This window comes from Ptychodera flava, chromosome 5 (assembly GCF_041260155.1).
Source record: "Ptychodera flava strain L36383 chromosome 5, AS_Pfla_20210202, whole genome shotgun sequence".
Classification (NCBI taxonomy): domain Eukaryota; kingdom Metazoa; phylum Hemichordata; class Enteropneusta; family Ptychoderidae; genus Ptychodera; species Ptychodera flava.
In genome coordinates this window covers 43,261,515-43,284,694 of record NC_091932.1, presented here as the reverse complement: position 1 = coordinate 43,284,694, position 23,180 = coordinate 43,261,515, and the positions used below count along the sequence as shown (strand labels likewise).

Genomic DNA, 23,180 nt, shown 5'->3' with positions numbered 1-23,180 from the left:
CACACAAGAAATGTAATTCCTTCGTTTTACTTGAAACCCCCTCCCTGCCCCCTTAAAACGAAAGTTCTTATGCGAAATCAATTTCGTATTATGATGCCGTTTCTGGCAAACCTACACGCACCTCTCCGATCCGCACGCTCATGAAAAGATACTGGAAGGGCACATTAATTAATAAAACCTCCACTTTACGCGTTCCACTTTTTAAGACAGAACATTTAAATGTATTTCGCACGTATGAAAATGTTTCACATACATTTTTACGTTGAAAACGCATAGAAGTTTTTTTTTTCACATTCATGTCTTTTCGTTTTCTTTTCTGTCTCCGTATTTTGTGGTCCATTGTTCGCGATGAACGCGAAGGTAGTTTTGCGTTCTCGCTGCAAAGTTGCACTTCGAAAACAATAGAAAATCCTTGTGCGATTTTGACACGCACAAAACGAAATGAGCTTTTACCCCCCCCCCCCCAACGAAAGAATTACGTTTGTCGTGCGTCAGCTTTTATTATCGATGGCCCCTTACTACGTTGCTAATTTTCAGGCGAGCGATAGTTTCTGAAACAAAGTGAGTGATTGACAGAAATGTTGCAACAAATTAAATGCAAACCGCGCACGATCATCGCGTCTCGCTGTCCCCAAATTTGATCAAAGCGGATATCTGCATGTCGTCGAAGGAAATACTTCTATTTTCTTTCAAATCCGTGAAAAATGATACAGAGGATCAATCGAAAGACACTATCGGGCAACCCAACATGGAGAACATGGAGAGGCGCAGTAAAATTGAACCCATGCCGGAATCCACGACGTATTTGTCCTGTTGTCTTGAACAACAGGGGATCAGCACCACGGTGAAGCCGTGAACCATGACGATGATGCGCCGTTCGGCAACATACATACCCGTTACCGTGGATTCTAGTACGTAAAAATAATCAATGAAAATAAAATACCCATTCAAATAAACAGTTGTTTCTAAAAAATAAGTTCTAGATCATTTTTTTTAGTCTACAAAATGCGTCGGTATTGCTCTGAGAATAACTTGATTTGTGAGAAGATCATACTCTCAGTGACGTTGGCAGCCAGCGCGGCGGCGGAAAACTAGCTGCAGTCTCATGAACTTCGAATCGTCGATCAAAATCACATCTTTTCGGCGCTTTTCTATCACCAATTCACTGAAATTGAAGTTTTTCATACATAAACTAAATGTATTTTTGGAATCAAGTATACCTTTCGAACGGGCTTTCTTCGGGAAAAAATATTCCATCGGCAAGGTGCCAGTGGCCGACGTTACATTTCTTTTTGACGCCATCGTTTAAAGTGACCTAAGATCATTAGATTACCTTCATACTAATCAAACCAATCGCACTGCTCGTAACACAGGCAACACCATAGGCTCGACCATCAGCCAATCACAATATTTAACAAAGAAAAGATCGGGCTCAAAAAGCCACAAACGGGTATTTACAAACTGTTCCATGTTTGTGCAGTTCCATGCGGGGAAGGGGGTCGCGAAACTGCTAATCGTGCGTGTGCCGTCTCACAGCTGCATGGCAGTGCAACTTCCGAAATTACAGGTCTATAAAAATGATCTAATTACGTTAAAAGTAGCCGGGAAAAAATGCAAAACAGCCGGGTTATTTACCCGGCACCCGCTTCTAAGGACAACACTGTACTGGTACCAGTGTTGCCAGTTACAGGAGTAATACCTACTGGTACCAGTGTTGCCAGTTACAGGAGTAATACCTACTGGTACCAGTGTTGCCAGTTACAGGAGTAATACCTACTGGTACCAGTGTTGCCAGTTACAGGAGTAATACCTACTGGTACCAGTATTGCCAGTTACAGGAGTAATACCTACTGGTACCAGTGTTGCCAGTTACAGGAGTAATACCTACTGGTACCAGTGTTGCCAGTTACAGGAGTAATACCTACTGGTACCAGTGTTGCCAGTTACAGGAGTAATACCTACTGGTACCAGTATTGCCAGTTACAGGAGTAATACCTACTGGTACCAGTGCTGCCAGTTACAGGAGTAATACCTACTGGTACCAGTGTTGCCAGTTACAGGAGTAATACCTACTGGTACCAGTGTTGCCAGTTACCTTGAAATGATTTATTTTAGCAGATACATGTAACTGTTGCTTCAAATGTAAATATTAACTTTTTTATCACCAATGATTCCTTTTTTAGCTCATATTTGGTTTTATATATAAATACCAAAAAGAGCTTATATGATGAGTCTGAGTGGCGTCTGTATGTCTGTATATTTGTGGGTATGTGCGGATGTATGTCCGTCACACACAAAGGCTCCCATACCGCCAAAGCTACCGTCTCAGTATTTGGTGTACAGGTAGATGTAGGGGTTGAGATGTGAATTTGTTCAAATGAACACATCAGTGTCAAAAATGTGCGAATGAGGTAAGAAAAAGGGAAATTCTGCAAATGTTCAGGAGTGGTGGCATGCCAGCATGCTACTCCACTGAGCTTGAGTCATTTCCTGTCATTGTTTATGAACTGTTACATATTAACAGACCTGCTCAAACTAAGGGATGGACCATTAGATCTTGGGAGGGGTGGTCACAATGAAATTGTGAACATTTTTTTACAATTGTAAATTTCTAAAAAAAAATTTTTCCAAATAAGAAAAGCTGTGCTAATTTTTTTTCTGAGTAAATTTTAAGATTTATAATTTATTTTAGTTCGACGCTGTCTGAGGATACAATGTACATCCATATCACTAGCGCAAGTAAGATTGCGTGCTGTAACTACAACATACATATGGCCCAGTGATTTATATTGCTGATAGATTTCGCGAAATGTTGCAGGTCATCTTTTGACAAGCTGAGAAGCTGTTTGCAAAAAATGTGGTGAAATTTCAATATTTGTGTTTTTAGGACAATTTTTGCCCTTTTTTGATCAAAACATCTATTTCTCTGTAGCAGCGTGTCCAACTTTTGTCAACTTGTTTTTCTGGTTTAAATATTTCTTGTATTTTTTCTGGTTGTACTGTGCAGAAATCATTGTCATAACATTGAAAATAGAATTTTCCTGCACTGAACAGATAGAAACAACATTAATTGTTGATCTTTACCATACTGGTATGTACCAATTCTGATCAAATGTGAGCGACACCGTATAATTGCGGTATTTTTTCCTGTTACAGAACAGTTTCAAGTAATATGATGGTGTCAGACTGCATATTTGAAGCTGGATATTATATGGAATGGCTGAATTATTTTATATAAGTAAAATGCAAATTTCATTTTCAACAGGCTGAAAATATATAGCTTGCAGGAGAAGAATTTCTCATTTTATGCAGTGATGCACTTAAAATCAGTGTCTTCTCAAATTGGAATTGGTCATGTGAACTTATTTCTTGTCAACATATCCGCTGTTAACAAACATTGATATCCTTTTCATCATATTCTTGTAACGCTTGATATAACTTGGATTTTGTCAGTGGTGTGTATATCTATAGCTATCTAGTAAAAGTGAAGATGTGTGAATATTACTTTAAATCCAAGGCATTTTGTCACATTTTTACTTGATGCCTTGATAAAGGAGTTTTACACACTTTTTGGGGAAGCACAAAAAACAGACATAAATATCATACGACAACCTCTGCATATGATTAATTCCTATAACAGCTAGATCAGTATTTAAAGGGACAAAGTCGGCCATTTTTCATGAAGTTTGTTTGATACGGGACACTATGTGTAGTGTTTGACATGTAGATACGCATGCATATATTCGACCCCGGTTTTAAACACGATAAATAAAACCATCGCAAGAAATAATAAATGGTCATGACCATCAATTCGGCTGTTCACTGCTATGAGCATCCGCGTGTGAAAAAAAACACACAGTGCACATGATGCATATAATTATATGGCGCCAGATCGATAACACAGTGTTCGGGATTCCCCTACTATCGATGCTGTAAGCTGAATTAAGTTTGATCATTTTGACGGTCAGCTTTGCATGTACAGAACTTGACAACCAATCCTGTTCTTCAATATACTGTTCTTTGCTGCAAAAGAGAACATTTTTCGTAAAGGCATTTCAAATGCCTACAAGCTGCAATGACAGTACCTATTCTCAGTCTCTCTCACTGTGACCTATTGCCTAAATGGTGGAATTGTTTTCATTTCATTTGTACATGTACCTCCATGCAGGTTTGCCCATGGACTGTGAGTATAGAAATATCAAAACAGAGTAAAATGAAAGTCTAGAATAAACTTCAGCAGACTGTCCCGGTGATTGTATGATTGAATCAATAATACTTTGGCGACTGATGCGTACATCTTGGAGTGAACGCCAGTACTGCATGCTGTCTATGCCCGGTTCTCTGATCATGAGTGCTTGAATACGCAGTACGATACTGTTTCAATATGGCAAGACATACCGGTACATGCATGTACTTCTACTATTTTCCTATCACATCTAAATGAAACCGGTGAGAAAAAGAGCTTTGCCCCCAAGAAATCTGATTCACTCCCGGGTATATGTTTCAACCTGGGCTTCGTCCATACAAAATTGTTTTGCAGTAGTTACTAAGCTCTGCATGGCAGGGCTGTGTATTACCAGCTATAGGCTTCCAGTAGCTTAGTTGGGTGCATGTCTAGGGGAATCAGTCTTCTGGTTTCAGCTGTACCGGCGAACACAAAATTGTACAGATAAAGGTCCAAACAATATGTAAATTTGTGTTCGTAGCATTAATTTTACAGTATTCACAGCAATTAAGGCCAATTTCCTGTAAGTGGCTGTTTGTGTTTGTTTGGCGGTCTTTGACTTCGGGCAAACCACTATCAGTTAGTGCAGCAAACGCTGCAATGACTGCCATGTGATGCAAGTGACTGCCGGCGGAAGACAAGGGTGACTGCTGTCATTTGAAGTCACCGTCATTGCCATCCTTGTACTCACTTGTGATTCAAAATACCGATCAACTGTAACAATAGTAACAAGAGGCAAATAGAAATCCCACATTCAATAACATTCGCACAGATTTTGTTTGTCAAGAGGTAACAAACAATCATGAGCAGTATCAATCAATAGTACTCGGTGATGTCACACCTCTGGGTGCGATGTTTCAAAGTTCAACAAGTTATCATCTGGATCATGTCATGTTTGAAAAAAAAACACTATGGCAGAAAAATGCCCCAAAATAAAAGTCTGCGAAGACGTAGGTTTATCACGATTTGCTCACCATAAAATGCAAAGAAAATGTATGACTCTGTAACTGTTTCACTATCAGTATCACCGTAGCAATCTTACATGGTTTTAGTTTTATCATAGAACCATTGGGTCTATGGTTTTATTTCTGTTTCACAGTCCCTGTCATTCGATAGTTAAAGTAACAAGGACAATGCCCCCTTACGAAAAAGTCCTATAGGACCCAAGTGGGATTGACCGTGGTCCAATTGGAGTACCACAGGAACGGTGTAGGACCAGGCTGGTCCTATAGGAATGATGATTTTAAGTCCTATTGGACAATCCCATTGTAAATGAAATTCCAATAGGAACTTTGTTGGACCATGCTTGTCCTATGGGAACAATCCCTGAATGTCCTACAGGACAATCCTTTTGTAAATGACATTCAAAGAGGATTTATTCAATTCTGTCAGAATAATTAGCTTTTGCTGTTGCTCTGACAAAATTATTCTTACCATTCTCAGAGAGCAAAATATTTTGCAAATTAATTTGCAATTAATCTTTTGACTAGTACTGAAGGAAACATGGTTAGTAAAAATATCGCATTTTGCTATTTCTAGAATTAAATGACAAAAAATATACAAGCAAGCAAAATACATAAATAAACAAACACCTAAATCAATAAAATAAATAGGCCCAGCAATCAAGTTTACATGCTGGCTCATGCATACATATAAGTAACACACAGTTACAATATCATTGAGTTTCCACAGATTTAGGACTATTACAACTACCAGCACTTCAAATTCATAAATGAGAATCAATATCACCTCATTATCTTAGCTATGTCTGATCAACACATATTTTGTACACCTTTTGAAAGTCCTATTAGACTGTCCTATTGGAAAACCTAAGCCCAGAATGCATTTGGGTGGCTGCAGTGCATTATGGGCTAGCATCATCAAAACAAGATGGCCGCTGCAGAACAGACAAAAGGCAGTTGTAGCTCTGAAAAATGACTGTGTGGCAGCATAACCGGGTGTTTTACAGCTTTTATATCACTGTAGTACAGCAAAGTTAGGTAGGACAGATTATTATATGTCAGTGTTTTCCTTTTGAAGACTGAATAGTTACGGAAATAGCCAGATTTACAATAGTCCTTTGTCTACTTGCCTGCTCATGATCAGTGTATACCCATTGTGTGACTTCTAGCTTGTTGACTAGGCATTTCAGTCCACACAAATAATATAAACAGGAGTGAAGTTTAAAGCCAAGGTAGTAATGTAGTTAGTGATTGGATACATATTTTGATGATATTTATGTGAGACTAAAGAGCAATGGAACAATGGGGTTGGACCCCCTGTTACATAACAAACAGGAAGTTGATATCTCAGTGATTTCTGCTCATGTATTGCCATCATGAAACCCTCATTCTTTCTATGCTGATAGAGCTCATTTGGCTATTGTATTATTAAAATTATGATACTGAAAATTGAATGTTTTGTGTCATAACTTTTGGATACATTACATAGCAGCATCAAATGAACTTATCACCTTAAGAGCCATATACAGCTGCAACTCAAAAATTTCATGAAGGCGCAGACCTTAATTTCTATGTGTAATATGCTTCTGTAGTCTCAGCTATAATAGTTTAATTAGATAATTGTTACATACAGCTTTGTATAATATTTTATACTTCTCTTCAATTTCCTGTCATTCTTTCTGATTATAGAAATAAAGTTTCTTTGTTCAAAAGTATATCCATTGCAAGTTCTTCTTTGCCTCTAATGAAAATTGAAACACCCGCTATATAGCTTGTCTTCTTTTGCGTCTGTCTATGTAAAATGCAAATTGTTATTGTTTACATTTTAATTCTAGTCAGACCAGAATTCATTTCTCAACAATAACAATGTCTTCACATGTACAGGCTGAGTTCAATGGAACGTTCTAATGTTCCAATTGGATTACCATAGGACTGTCTAATAGGACATATTATTATTAGACTACCATAGGACTGTCTAATAGGACATGTGTAATGTTCCTATTGGACTACTATGGGACAGTCTCATAGGACATGTGTAATGTTCCTATTGGACTACTATGGGACAGTCTCATAGGACAGGTGTCGCATTCCTATTGGACTACTATGGGACAGTCTCATAGGACAGGTGTCGCATTCCTATTGGACTACTATGGGACTGTCTCGTAGGACAGGTGTCATATTCCTATTGGACTACTATTGGACTGTCTCATAGGACAGGTGTCGCATTCCTATTGGACTACTATGGGACTGTCTCATAGGAAATTGTCTCAAAATACTATTGGATAATCCTATCAGACTGATTCCTATTGGAGTCCAATAGGACTTTTTTGTAAGGGCCCTTTTATTTTCACTATTTAACTGTAATTTGTTTTCGCGTGTGCTCATCATAATGCATTGTGCTGAAGGTAAATGAGGGTTACAGGCCATTAACACGCACAGTCGGAGTTTTCCAAATGATGATGTTAAGTAGCGTGCGCAGTAATTCTTATGTGATGGGGTTCAAAAATGGTGGTTAATTCAAATCGCGTGGACACCAAGACAAACATTGAACATTGCCATAAAGAGCAAGAAGGCAATTTTATATGGTATATCCTTGAAGCCATCTATGGTCACTATTTGGGTTGGCTATTGATTTGAATGCGGATTTTTGCCGTCGAAAAATGTGTAGAAATTGGCCGACTTTCTCCCTTAAAAGATATGCTACCTGTCATCTTGCAGCATTCTGGAATTTTCATTTGTGTGTACATTTAACTTGAAACAACCTACCGGTACTGCCTTGCAATATAAATGAATAAAGAATTCATAGTAGGTTTTGTTAGACTAATGTGCCCAGCCATGAAATATTATAATTCTATGCCATTAACGGAAATCCTGTGTATAAAAAGATACTGTATCTTTATCTTAGGGTCTGAAAAAATATTGTTTTAGATCTGATCAAGATATTGCTTCTTAAGCCAAAAATGGTGCGCATATTTGTAATTATACCACTCTATGCTATGGTAATATACTGACCAGCTGAACTTGGAGTTGCTCCACCACCAACCATCTTCTCCATGGACTCTAAATCACTTCCCTTGCCACTGCCATCACTATATGACCCACTTTGTTCCTCTTTACTACCAGGCAGTGTCGATGTACCACCAGACATCACAGACGACACTGGACCACTACTACTAGACATCACTTTACTACCATCAGTTTTGTCCTTGCGACCAGTAAGACGTTGAAGAACTTGCCAAAAATATCACTGGAATCTCTCTTCCCTGTGGATGGACATAAAAAATTGCCAGTGGTGAGTAAACTTTTTTTGTGACTACTAGAATCCCACCACAATGAGTTGAGATTCAAGTGTTTTACAAGATTTTTCAACATCTGTCTAGCTCATATCAGACAGAAGTTCCCAACACAGTACAAAGCATTCACTCTCAGCTGATTGGTGTGTATGAATAGTTTCTTATGTTCCTCCAATACTTGCAAAATTCTGTTTTTATCATTACCTGTAGAAAAATATAGTTTAAAGTCATCCACATCAAAAGTGTAAGTTTTATTCTCACAGTTGTACCTTTTATAACATAATAATAATAAATATTAAAATGACCACATTAATTAACATAGTCTGTTGGTCTACTTCAATATATATTTCATTTGTGAGGAATTCATAAAAGCTCACTTTGAAATGACTCGTCCGATTGTGACATCCTATTCATCAATTAATATGAATGCCACAAGCATGAAGACAATTGAGTAATGACCAAAGAGCTCTCGTTCCGTGAATGTATACCCTTTATGTTCATTCATTTCATAGGAGAGAGTGTGAGAACAAAGTGATCCCACACTTAGTGTTTTTTCTGGTGTTCTGCCACCAAATTATCCCTTGTCCCTTCCACTCCCATGATATGGATGAATGATCTATTTTCCTTCCTCAATCCAACTATGATCTATTATCATAATAAATTCTTTTCAAATACTAGGAAATATTTTCTCCCATGTACCATAAAGACTATATCGGTCCAAAATACAGGTGTTTACCTTGCGCTTTGCTAAATCAAGGCATAACTTACCTTGTACAACAATGTTTAATATCACGCGAAGTTGACTACAATCTTTCTCTATCCTCATTGATATGCCAATCTATACATTGCAAACATCATATAAAGTAGCGGTAAACTTTTGTTACCTGTCTGATGCTCTGTTGCTGTGGTGACCACTTCTGTCTTTATTCCATGTCCCTCCATGCCAGTCATCTCAGGTTGTGTTGGTGTGGCTGTCTCCATCTCACTTCCATCCCTGCCAGTCATCTCAGGTTGTGTTGGTGTGGCTGTCTCCATCTCACTTCCCTCCCTGACAGTCATCTCAGGTTGTGTTGGTGTGGCTGTCTCCATCTCACTTCCCTCCCTGACAGTCATCTCAGGTTGTGTTGATGTGGCTGTCTCCATCTCACTTCCCTCCCTGACAGTCATCTCAGGTTGTGTTGATGTGGCTGTCTCCATCTCACTTCCCTCCCTGACAGTCATCTCAGGTTGTGTTGATGTGGCTGTCTCCATCTCACTTCCCTCCCTGACAGTCATCTCAGGTTGTGTTGGTGTGGCTGTCTCCATCTCACTTCCCTCCCTGCCAGTCATCTCAGGTTGTGTTGGTGTGGCTGTCTCCATCTCACTTCCCTCCCTGACAGTCATCTCAGGTTGTGTTGATGTGGCTGTCTCCATCTCACTTCCCTCCCTGACAGTCATCTCAGGTTGTGTTGGTGTGGCTGTCTCCATCTCACTTCCCTCCCTGCCAGTCATCTCAGGTTGTGTTGGTGTGGCTGTCTCCATCTCACTTCCATCCCTGCCAGTCATCTCAGGTTGTGTTGGTGTGGCTGTCTCCATCTCACTTCCCTCCCTGACAGTCATCTCAGGTTGTGTTGGTGTGGCTGTCTCCATCTCACTTTCTTTGCTGCTTGTAATCTCAGATGGTGTTTCCTCTTTCTCAAATTCATTGATGTTAGTTTCGGTGTAGACTTTATGTAATGACGTCTCAGATAATTCTAAATACAAAGACAGGCAAATTATTCATGTTGCAATAAATATAATGTAGGCAGGCTTACCGTAATTGTTTCACAAAAGACCAGCACACAAATTACTTTCCGAAAAAATGATGTCAGAATCCTGAGGCCGTTTCCCTGGGTATCTAAAGCAATGATCAGACAGATATCTCTATAAACCATCAAATACCACCGTGATGGAACATTGCATATTGACTAGGTTGATTATTTATTATTTAGATTGAAATAATAGCCACACAGCATTATACCCATACTACCAGTATGTAGTCAAACACTACACCTATAATCAAGTAGATTCTCAATTGGATTCCAACCCACAATGCACAGCTCCAAGTCACCTTAGAGCCTCACTATGGATTTTAAAAACTAAAACGAATAAGAGTAGTACCCTTTCATCTTGATCTTATCGTAGATTTGTATACAACTTTATGTGAATTGTCTTTTATGCCATGTCCTAAAATAATCGCAATCATACCAATCCATAATCCAATAACACTAGGTCAGAATTTGTAAGACAATAGTTGTAAACATATATGGACATATATCTGCTATTCAGACTGATATTATATTGCTTATTTGTTTCTAATAAATAGTAATAGTTGTAACTAACTTGGTCACATAAAGAAATATTGCATATATTGTGCAGGTTTGGTTGTACATCCACAAAAATGCCTTTAAAAACTGTAAAAAGTAGCGTTATGCTGTTTCACTTCAAAATGTACTTAATTTCAAAATGTTTTTTGGAACAAAGTGTTAAACTTGTGGAATTTTTAGCTTACATATGTTATTGCAGAATACCTAACCTTTCTTTCACAAGTTATTTCATGTGATTATGTCCATCGGAACAGAAACTGTGGTATTTTTACCAAAACTGTAACATCGTTATGTTTTTTGTGTTTTATGACCATAAGTACATATACTTTTAGTTTATATGTAGAAAAATGGATAAAATATTGTAATATTGAATTTAATTCCAACCTCAACATCCATGGCAAGCATTTTATACACCAAAATTTAAATAAAATTGCATATTGTATTGTTTTGTGAATAAATGAAAATGGAGATCGTTGTGGTCGGAATTTCTTGTAGCGTCCGTGACACACTCATATCTTAAGGACAACAGGAGTTATAAAAGATCTGATGTCATAGGCCTAAGTGTCAATAGGTGCCTACCTTAAATAAACAAATTATATAATAATGTCCCTTGCGTTCACTATTAATATTCCTAAAATATGGAAATGTAGCATCCGTGACGGTGTAGCGTCCGTGACGGTGTTTACTACATAGTCATAATTAATAACTATTTAAAACTTTTTAAAGCAGTTAATCCACTGAAACATATAAATACTAGTGTGTATTGTGTGTACATACATGGAAGAGGGTTACAAAATGTCTTCAAGGCATAAAATTGTAAATTTGCACAAAATTGATTTTTTAAAAAGTAATAAAACACTCAAAAAGTTATGTTGAGCCTCAACTGTAACACTTAGATTGGTGTTTTTTAAGAATGCAGTAATTATATTGAATATGTTATTAGAATTCTAGTGAAAAGAACAATGAATTCTGTGCTGTATATGCATTTATTATTGTGTATTCCATTTCAATTCATTATGTCACGGATGCTACAATAAAATGCAAACATTGTTTTTCAGATTATAAGCCAATCTAAATGTGAAATAACCACCACATTTTATATAAAGGAAAATGAGGGCAACTCCACACATCGGCTCTACCAAGATTGTTTAGTATTACGATATGGTGAATAAAAGGATCATTGCATTTATTTTGTGTGGAATACATGGCGAGACACCGGTGAATCGATAGTGCTTTGACCCTAGTCATGTGATCTGGGTCCCCGGTAAACCGGTTTGTTGATTGAGTGATTCGTCTTAATGGTGTTTCGGAACAAAAAATGGGGTTGTGAAAGGCTGTTTCGAGAAATAAATCTTATTTCTCTGTGTTTAGCCATTCCCAGGTTTCATGGTTTCGTTAACAATAGTTGCTGTAAACGGCCTTTGAAATCGGTTTGGTCTGAGGATCAGGAGAGTATTGGTTTATTTAATTCATGCCGCCAACTTTGATTACTTATATAGCAGCTCTCTCAGTTTTTGATTTTCTTTGCCAGATGATGTTTTCTGTATTGCTCAGCTATCTTTACAGTTTGGTTGATTGTAGTACCAATTCGATGACAGATTGCATCTTGGTTTTATACGATAAGTTGTGGCATAAAATGGAGACAAATTAAAAAAAAAATTCAGTTTCCCCGTTGTTAAAACCGCTATCGTGAAACCTTTTAACTGTTGGAGCAATATGGGCAAAGTGTGTTTGAATTAACTCACCAGACTTTTCGGTTGTCGTTCCGGATATCGACGGACTGCTTACTCCTTCACATGTTGGTCAAAGTTACATAATGAGCTATGATTTTGTAAGAAGGATTTGTTTTAGATGCTTGTTTTATAGACCCTGAGGAGTGTCGTTAGAAAACGACTCGAGGGTTGATCCCAGAAGTAAGCTCAGCTGCAGTGATTTTTTACTCCAACTGATTTTTGCAGTAGTTGCTGTAGCTTTCTTGTTCAATTTAAAGAAATTGTCAATGTTTTGACACAATTTTCACAATTTAAATGTTTGACAGAGAAATGTTTTGGAGAAAAGAGATAGAAAAAACCAGATTGTTAATCGCTTTTTATATTTCAAATTGACCTAACTTTCAAGTTTGATTTTGGTAGCGTCCGTGACAAAATTACATGTCATACTAAACAGAAAATATTTTAGAAAGAAGTTCATTTTGATTACACTGAATGGTATTAATATTGTTGCTATAGCATGGTTAATTCATGACAATAAAACTTTTAAGTACAGCATACCAGCGGAAGGACATAGAGAAGTTGAAAGTCCTATTAAAAATATGATCAATATTGTTGTATTTCTCACTAAACTTGAGGTTGTGTTTATTCATGGAAAAATTAAGTAAATCATACCAAGTATAGCTTATTTTAATGCCAATATGCATCTTTTATATTGTAATAACATAAGAAAACATTAACAAATCATTGTTTAAAATTTTATTCTGACATTTGCGTTTCATGTACAACATTTCTGTAGCATCCGTGACACTGCGTCGACCATATAAAACAATGTGCACTGTGGTAATACTAATGACGTTTGCTTCACCAAATTTTAGGAAGATATGCCCCATACCATAACCTTTCAACATATTATTTAACTGGACAGTTATCATGAACTTGAAATTTTGACCTAAGTGACACACTCTAGCGCACCCTGATTGTGACTGACCCGATAGTAAATAGACTGTACACAAACAAAGTCAAATTCATGAAAGAAAGATATAAGTTCAACATAATTTTCTTTTAAACTTAGTTTTCAGTTTTAGACCATGTATATTTGTATGTAGTAAAATCTATAATTATTTGCAACATATCTAGATTCAGTAGGTGTCCGACATGTTTACTATCACATAAAATTAACCCTTTGAGTGCTGTAATTTTTCTCATCAAAATTTTAGTGCAACATTTCAACAATTTTTATGAATTTTTCTATAATTTTTAGCTACTATAGACTATAGTCTATAAGAAGCTATTGGGATGGGTATCCGTCCGGCGTCCGTCGTCAGTCTGTATGTATGTATGTATGTATGTATGTATGTATGTCCGTTTGTGAGGCGTCCGTCCACTCAAATATCTTGAGAACCGCAGTACTTACTGATTTGATATTTGTTGTGTAGATGAAAAATACGATTTTGAGAACTATTTTTTTTAATTTTTGATATTGTTGAAAATAGGCAAATTAATGCCAAAAAAGGTGTTTTTGGTAAAAAATCTTCTTCTTCATAACCGCTGGTCAGACAGCTTTGTTATTTGGTATACAGGTCCCTAGGGGTAACCAACTTAGACTTGTTCAAATTGTGATGAAATATGCAAATCTGTATTTTTAAGGAATTTTTTTGTCATTTTTGGTCAAAATTTGACTTACATTGTATGTAATTCTTGTACTGTATAAACCCTATCAATTCACCCAGAAAAAAATAATTAATATGATTTAAATAATTGAATTATTAGAAAATCATCAAAGCCAAAATAATTTTAGTGTAGAATTATCAGAAAGTTCAACTTTTTTTGACAGTTCATAGTGAAATGCTTACCATCTTGGAAGATTAAAACATGTAAAGGCAACTTTCCTGAATCCCAACTTTGACATATTCTGAACCGTCATTTATTGTGCCCTGTATGTTATCTAAAAGAAATTGCTCAAAATAGTCAATAGAGATAGAGATAGAGATAGAGAAAGTTCTAATTTCCATTTATGGTTGACTTGGTAAGGATAAAATAAAATTACTTTTTGAGGAAAAAAATAGAGTGGTCAATTAAAAGAGTGGTCAAAGTGATAGGGTTTTATGGTAAAGCTGGGCTGTATAAAGATTCTTCATGTGCTATTTATAGCAATTATGCAATCTGTGTAAACAGTGCAATGAAAGTGTAACATGATTCCTTATAATGCTTTGATGACCTTGAACTTCTTAAGTTTCAAACCTTTGTCTCTTCAGTGTGCTTTCTCTGAGTATGTACAGTCTCAACTTATTAAACAGAACTCACAATGTTAATCAAAGATATCCACCTTCTTCATCAATACATGTGTCACAAAAGGTTATTCTCTACATAACTCAACAGAGCTCTGTCAACTGTTGAGTTGCTTGTTCTTTCAAAACTGCTGGTCAGACAGCTTTAATATTTAGTTTACTTGTCCGTAGGATGACCTTAGTGAGATAATTTCATACAGTAAGGAAATACTTAATTTTGTATCCATGTCTATAGTAGCTTCAGGGACTTTGGCCCTATGTTTTTGATTATTTTGGACCAAACGGACATCAAATTTCATCGGCTACACAGGTTGTCATCAAATTTTGGAAAGAATTTGAAAAAATTGACTGGGGTATATTTTATAAATGTGACAAAAGTTGACTTTGGCGCTCAAAGGGTTAGACAAATGATATGTGTCCGAGGATAATGTCAGATATTAAGGACAATTGAAATTCATATACTGGTATACTGGTACCAACTGTCACAAATTGTGTGTGCAACAATTCAAAAGTCTGTAAGACTTTCCGAGATGATGTGTGGGTAAGACCTGTGTTTGCAGTCCAATTGACTGTCACAGGACAGGCTACCAGGGTATATTAATGTTTTGTCTATCCTTTTCAAATAAAATCTTGTATATGATATGCTAATAAAGCCTTAGCCGGTAACTGACTTGATAAACTTACTCTGAAGAATGTATGTCTATTTTTTTAAGACAAAAAAATGATGCTTCAAAGATGTTACCACAAGGAGCTGAATGGAGTCGTCTTTTTAATGTTAATTTTGGGATATTGATGCCACTTACAAAGAAAGGTCTATGTCACTATGATGTCTGTATTCGTCCAGTATTTTGTACTCACTTGCCCATAAGCATTAAATTGTTAAGTTGGTGATGTAGTGGGCCTCATGGTCATGATGCTCTACCAAAAGTGATCTGAAACTATTTCAACATGACAAGTCTCCTTGACTTTAAAATGCTCCAAATTTCACAATTTTCTTGAAAGATAACCACTGCGCATGCCTTAATATCACTGTACCGTACATGACATAAAGAATGCCATGTTAAAAATACGGGTATGCTTTATAAAACTTACGATACACAGAACAGTTACAGTAATTCAAACATTCAGTGAAGAAAATCATTGATCACAGATTTTTGTCTGTTGTGGTAATCAAGCATATGAATTTAAATTGCTGGTCAATGAAAAAATTTGGTGTTGAAATGACGTTTGAGATTATAAAAAACATTTATACTCTAACAAGGGACTATGTGCCCTAGAAGCATGTGACCACTTGCCCTCCTGACATTGGGCAAATCGTCACATGCTCTCTGGCAATTTTGCCTTGTTAGGGATATTTGAGCCTTTGAACCTTTTCAAATGTAGCATACTATTGCATTACATTAATTCCTTCGTTATATGAAAATGTTGTGCTAGACTAGGTTAGATTACTGTCCCATACGTACTCTTTTGGTAATCACAGAGAACACTTTGTTACTTTTGTACTCACTTTTTAATCAATCAAAACTTTTATATGGGAATAAAAGCATTATTAAATATATATACCGGTATATAAGTATCAGTACATAGTGTCAGTGGCAACCAGCTACCATTTGATCTGAAATGACACAGTTTAGCAGACTGTAAATAGGTTGGTAAGTCTTATTCAGTTCGTGTTCTCTCTTAATTTAGAGATGTATTTTGGAGCATGCGCATGCGCAGATTTACATTTGCATAAGCGACCCATTCAACACGAAAATGGAATTTTCTCAGGGCACGCGCACCGCACCGGGTGCTTTCGGCTCTTGTGTAAAGGCGATGGAGAGACATATTCGGGTCAAGCTTGGAAGCAGAAACAGTTTGGACTATCAGTTAACGTCAGGGCTAACAGCGAGGATGGAAAGTTCGGATTTCCGGTAGATTTTATGCAATACTTTCAGCGGTCCTCTCAGGGATTCCGCCATGTTGTTTCTGTCAGAATATCCATGATTTCATTCAGCTATATATTCAAATCCATCGGACAGTGTCTTTTTTGGCCGATTTTTTCATCCCACGTGAACAACACTGTCGTTGAACATTGGTGGACACAAAGGCTAGCATTTTATGACCGTTGCACCATGGGGGACATCGGGGGACACTCGGCATTTCCTTACATGCATCGCGTCCTACTTCTATTTTGGGAAATTCCGATGTTTTAGCTTTGTATACGTACCAAGAATATAATGATCTTATGCATGGCGACTTTTAGAACAGCCCGCGAAGGAATTCTATTGGTGAAAAACAATACAGCCTTCAATTGTCCACAGTTTCATCCAAGTGTTCAGCTGCGTCAAGTGGTAGCCCTGCGTACGATGGTGTGTGTTCCCGGCGCTATACGGCCTCCCATCCGTGTAACGCCAGGAACATACAGCGTTGTACGCAGGGCCGGCTACGTCAAGTACGAACTGAATCAAGTCAGTGGGTACGTACCGCACTTTAGATGGGTTCAAACTTAAACTGAGTTCGATGTTAAGTGATAAGAGGGAAATACACCATTATAAATATTTAGGATTTTGATCCCGTTTGAAAATAAACGTTGCATCACCGTCCCTCCACCCACCGTCCCTCCACCGTGGGTGGAGGGACGGTGGTTGCATTTATCAGATATTGTAGAGTACAATAACAAATTGTCTTCTGGAGAGTCAAAAAATTTTGATGTTAGGGTTGCCAAGCAAAGTTTTTGTTTTTGAGATGATATATGTATGGGGTCACATGGATAAGTAACCTGGCCCTGTGATTAGTCAATTTGGTGATGCATCTTCAAGGTCTGCAATTTGGGTATTTCTACAAGAGATACCTTGAACTTAGTCAGTATTGTTATTCCAGTAATTTTGTATTGCTTTTCATGACTGAGGATCTGAATTAAAAAAGACACTAAAAAGACACTACTAAGTCATATTGCAGTATCTTTATTACATTTCACAACACCATGAACATGTATAACAATATAAGTATTCTAATTTTCAAATAAATACTCTTGCAGTAAATAAATGTTTCTTTGTCTTGTTTTTGTAGTACTTTATAGTGCTGCATGGACAGTCCTGTTGAGTAACTAACTATGAGTGATATGCTGCTGACATGTGTCTTTTATATTAACCTAATAAGAACAAATGCTTTCATTGCACTGTGCAGAAACTATAATGATGATAAAAAAATAAGAACAAAACCGAAAGAAAACCCTCAAACTAGGTTTTTGGAGGAAATGGTTTTCCCAAAAACAAGAGCAAAATCAAAACAGTCTGAAAATCAGCCTATATGCTTGACTAGACAAACGTTACAATGCACATGAAGCAATTTTATTTACTATATAGGCAAATTTTATCATCCTGGTGTCGTACGTCTGACTAAAATTCCCCTTCAATTGGTTTCCTTTCATTAGTCCAGATCCTCCCAACCGCTTCATGGCGAGACTCCTTTGGCGTCGTTGGCGTGTAGCAAAAGATTGAGGGAAGGGAAATTAAATATACCGGTAGTTTTAGAAACCTACGTCAGTTATGGAAACCTAGCCCCCGAGGGTCATTGCGGAAGCTTAGGTTTTGACGATCACCTGTGATGTACCTCTGCAGACTAGAGTGCAGTCGTCCATCGGAGCATCAACGTACGTTCACCGTGGCGCTCTACCTCCATGCAGCATCATATTTATTATAAGCCATACACAGCCCCATGGCAATATATTCGAAATGATCAACATCGACAGGCAGGGAGGGACAAACAGTCGACGGTACAATGGCGAAGTTTAACACCAAAAGAAATACAACTGCCGTGCATGCAAACATGAAATACAAGTCCGGGCAGCGGGCTCTGCGTCGCAGGGTACCGGCGTTATGTGGCCTCAACGCCGGTAACACACACAGCCCTGCCACGCAGGCCTTGCATCGTGCTCCCAGGAAAGTTAAAAATGAAGCGCTGGTTCCACAAATTTATCATGGGATCACTGTAAAGAGGTATATTTACCGTTGATTGCTGATCTATTGTAACTGTGGACCTGATTCGGCAAGTTTACCGTATACAGCAGAAGCTTCCGAAGGAGTACACACGGTGTAGACAGTCAGGCAGAAAACTTAGCGCGATCGGAGCCAGCTCTGACCTCTGACATTTAGGTACGACCAACTTCCTGCTCTACGTACGCGCAATAAAGGGTCAACGGGTCAAAACGATACTGCGAGTGCGCATAGTACATCTCTAAATTAAGAGAGAACACGAACTGATATTAGGAGTAGTATTAGGAGTAGTTGTCTGTCAACAAGCTCTGATAGGTACTTATAGTTTTTGCAAGTGATGCAAACCCCTTCATGTAACAAGTCTGCATTTACTACATGTATGTACATTGAAATAAAGTGCAAAAAGTCAGAAACTCTTTCAAGTTATTCTAACAAATAGGATAAGAATCACCTGCTCTATACCGTAGTAATTATTATATTTTCAAAAGTAATCTGAGCTGTAAAGTCAGATTTGGAAAAATAGCGTCAATGACACTGTAGCTCCCATCCTGGACTATTTAGTGTTTGTTCTCTGGTCAGATATTTGAACATGTGTGAAAGGGATAAAGTGCATGAAGTGAAAATACTTAAATGAAATGTACTGGAGACAGTGAAATATGTTTAATGTAATTATTCAGAATATAAAATGGAAAAAATACAGAATTAGATATATCGAATACTGTGATACAACCATTAACTCAACAAGTCATTTACAATGACATAGTCCCCACTTGTAATAGGAGTATTAGTCTTGATGGGGCAGGAAAATGTGGTCATTAAGAAGTATCACTGGAGTGTATATGTTGAGATCTATGGGCACATAGTCTATGTCGTTGTTTCCCAATTTGAAACACATGAGGCATGTCTAAGTTATGGTTCTAAATCGGGAAAAAAAGATCAGACCTCTAGCAGTATTGGCCAGCCAAGAAATACATATGCGCATTATAAATGAGGTACAAGATGTGACATCTTAAGGTCTAATATCCTATCAAAATTGGAGGGTATAGAACTTGTGGTTACTGAAATATGCATATATATGTATAATCAAGGTCAAAGGTCATTGAGGTCACATGACATTTTGAAAAAAAAATTATATTGCTAATTAATCCCTATATGCCAAAAAATCAGATCTCTAGCTCTATTCGCTTGCCCAGAATTAGATGTGTACATAATTAATGAGGTAAAGCGTGTGTTGTCATAAGGTCTCCCATCCTACTAAATACAAAGGACATAGCACTTGTGGTTATTTATTGACATAAACAATATTTTAGGTAAAAGGTCATCGAGGTCACATGACATTTGGTCAAAAAATTTCTCTCCTATAGTTATCCCTATCAGACATCCAGCTCTATTGGCTTGCTCAGAATGAGATATGTGCATAATTATTGAGGTACAGGATGTGGTGTCATAAGGTGTCCAATCATACCAAATATGAAGGGTGTAGCACTTGTGGTTACTGAGTTATGGCCATATATGTATATTTGAGGTCAAAGGTCATTGGGGTCACATGACATTTTGTCAAAAAAATTGTATTGCTAAGTTATACCTATATACCAAAAATCAGACCTCTAGCTCTATTTGCTGGCTCATAATTAGATATGCACATAATTAATAAGGTACAGGATGTGATGTCATAAAATATAATAATAATAATAATAATATTTATTTCTTACACGCACTACACATACGTCTCAGTGCGATTTACATATTATAAAAAAGAAACAAACAAATACTAAAACCAGCAACAGCAATAGAAGAAAAGGAAAACAAACAATGTCAAAATCTATCAACACCTGTACCATTCTCTTTCAATAAACAAAAGACGGTGATAAAAATGTAAAAAATTAATTGATAAAAATAAAATAAAACAAAAGACTGTGATAAAAAATCATTACGAAAGCAGCAGAATAAATTGAAAATCCCAGTTAAAAAATCCCAGTTAAAAAGTCCCAGTTAAAAAAACCATACAGAAGATGATGATCCTAAAAACTCAATCACAAATAGCACTGATTAAACAGATGAGTTTTTAAAAGACGTTTAAAACAGTCCACAGATCTGGCGTTGCGAATCACTGGCGGCAGCGAATTCCACAGAGCAGGTGCACAAACTGAGAATGCTCTCTGCCCATATGTCTTATTAAAGTTTCCATGAGGTGGCACCAACCGCAAAGAGTCAGCTGATCTGAGATCTCTCACTGGGGTGTAAATTTCAAGCAAATCGATTAAATACAGTGGTGCGAAGCGATGAATGGTTTTATAGGTGATTAACAAAATTTTGAATTTGATGCGAGCACCAACTGGCAGCCAATGAAGATCAATGAGAACAGGTGTGATGTGATCGAATTTCCGGAGTCCGGGAGACGAGACGAGCCGCAGCATTTTGAAGTGATTGTAGGCGATCCAGCTGAGTCTTATTAACACCATACAGGAGACTATTACAATAATCAAGCTGAGACGTAATGAATGCATGAACCATCTTTTCCGTTGTAGGTTTGTCCAATAATGGGCGGATCTTGCCAATTCTAGATAGTGCGTAGAAACCTTTCCTGCAGACATGGCTAATATGATCAGAAGCAGAACCGTCATTGTTGAGTTTAACACCAAGATTGCGAACTGAAGTGGACGGGGCGATATCAAACTCGCCTATCCTAAGGCTTGAAATTTTCACCGCATCTGATCTCAGGCGTGACGAAAACTGAATCACCTCAGTCTTATTGTCGTTGAGAATCAGCATATTGGATCTCATCCACCTGCGAATTTCATCTACGCATATCTCAGAGAAACTTGCACTTCATCAGGTCTCTTGCACACAACATAAATCTGCGAGTCATCCGCATACAACATATAGTTGAAGTCATGCTTGACAATGATGTCTTCAAGTGGCGCTGTATACAGTGTAAAGAGAATTGGTCCCAAAACAGAACCTTGGGGGACGCCATATGTCATATTTGTGCTGGGTGATGTAAATGAATCTATCTTTACACGCTGATTACGATCGTTGAGATAGGATTCGAACCATGATAGAGCTTTACCAGTGATGCCAAAACGAATTGAAGTCTGTGAAGGAGTACATCATGGTCAACCGTATCGAAGGCAGCAGACAAGTCCAACATGATAAGGAGAACATCTTTCTTTTCGTTGAGAGCGAGCATGATGTCATTATGCACACGCAGAAGGGCAGTCTCTGTGCTGTGGTGAGCGCGATACGCACTTTGGAACTTGGTTAGCAGTGAATGGTTAGCCAGGTGAATGTTCAATTGTGAAGCAACAACCCGTTCAAGTAATTTCGATAGAAATGGCAGATTTGACACAGGTCGGTAGTTCCTCAGACTGTTTGGATCAAGGTCCGGGTTTTTCAGCAATGGTCGAATGATCGCAGATTTAAAATGACTGGGAACGACACCAGATGATAGTGATGCATTAAAGAGATGCGTAATGAACGGTGCAAGAACAGAGGCGAATTTCTTGATATAGTTTGTCGGGAGGATATCCAGATCACATGATTTTGGAGCTGCCCGCTCAATAAGAGTACGGACCTGATGCACGGACACCTCATTGAAAGTTGGTAAATTATGAGATGGTAAGGTGTTGCCGGTGTCGGTACTGTAACTAATGAGGCCTTCACGAAGTTTGGCAACTTTGGAGTTGAAATAGCTCAGGAATCTAGATGGTAGTTCCTTCAATGGAATCTCACTGGGTAGCACTTGTGGTTACTGAGTTATGGACAAATATGTATATTTGAGGTCAAAGGTCACCGAGGTCACGTGACATTTTGTCAAAAAATTGCTAAGTTATCCCTATATACCAAAAATCAGACCTCTTGCTCTATTGGCTTGCTCAAATTAGATATGCGCATAATTATTGAGGTACAGTATGTAGTGTCATAAGGTGTCCCATCATACCATACATGAAGGCTGTAGCACTTGTGGCTACCGAGTTATGGACAAATATGTATATTTGAGGTCAAAGGTCACCGAGGTCACGTGACATTTTGTCAAAAAAATTGTATTGCTAAGTTATCCCTATATACCAAAATCAGACCTCTAGCTCTATTGGCTCGCTCAAAATTAGATATGCGCATAATTAATGAGGTACAATATGTGGCGTCATAAGGTGTCCCATCATACCATACATGAAGGCTGTAGCACTTGTGGTTACTGAGTTATGGACAAATATGTATATTTGAGGTCAAAGGTCACCGAGGTCACGTGACATTTTGTCAAAAAAATTGTTTTGCTAAGTTATCCCTATATACCAAAAATCAGACCTCTAGCTCTATTGGCTCGCTCAAAATTAGATATGTGCATAATTAATGAGGTACAATATGTGGCGTCATAAGC

General features: G+C 37.6%; 1 protein-coding gene across 2 annotated transcripts in view; it reads right to left on the bottom strand.

The window, feature by feature from the left end:
* LOC139134045 (golgin subfamily A member 4-like) overlaps positions 1-23,180 on the bottom strand; it is a 59,384-nt gene that overhangs the window by 10,266 nt on the left and 25,938 nt on the right. For both annotated transcript variants that reach the window (XM_070700908.1, XM_070700909.1), the window contains 2 exons: positions 9,365-10,213; positions 8,200-8,450 (listed from right to left, as the gene is read on the bottom strand). In XM_070700908.1, coding sequence (XP_070557009.1) covers positions 8,368-8,450; positions 9,365-10,213 — 932 coding nt within the window. In that variant the 3' untranslated portion in view covers positions 8,200-8,367. The remainder of the gene's footprint in view (positions 1-8,199; positions 8,451-9,364; positions 10,214-23,180) is intronic.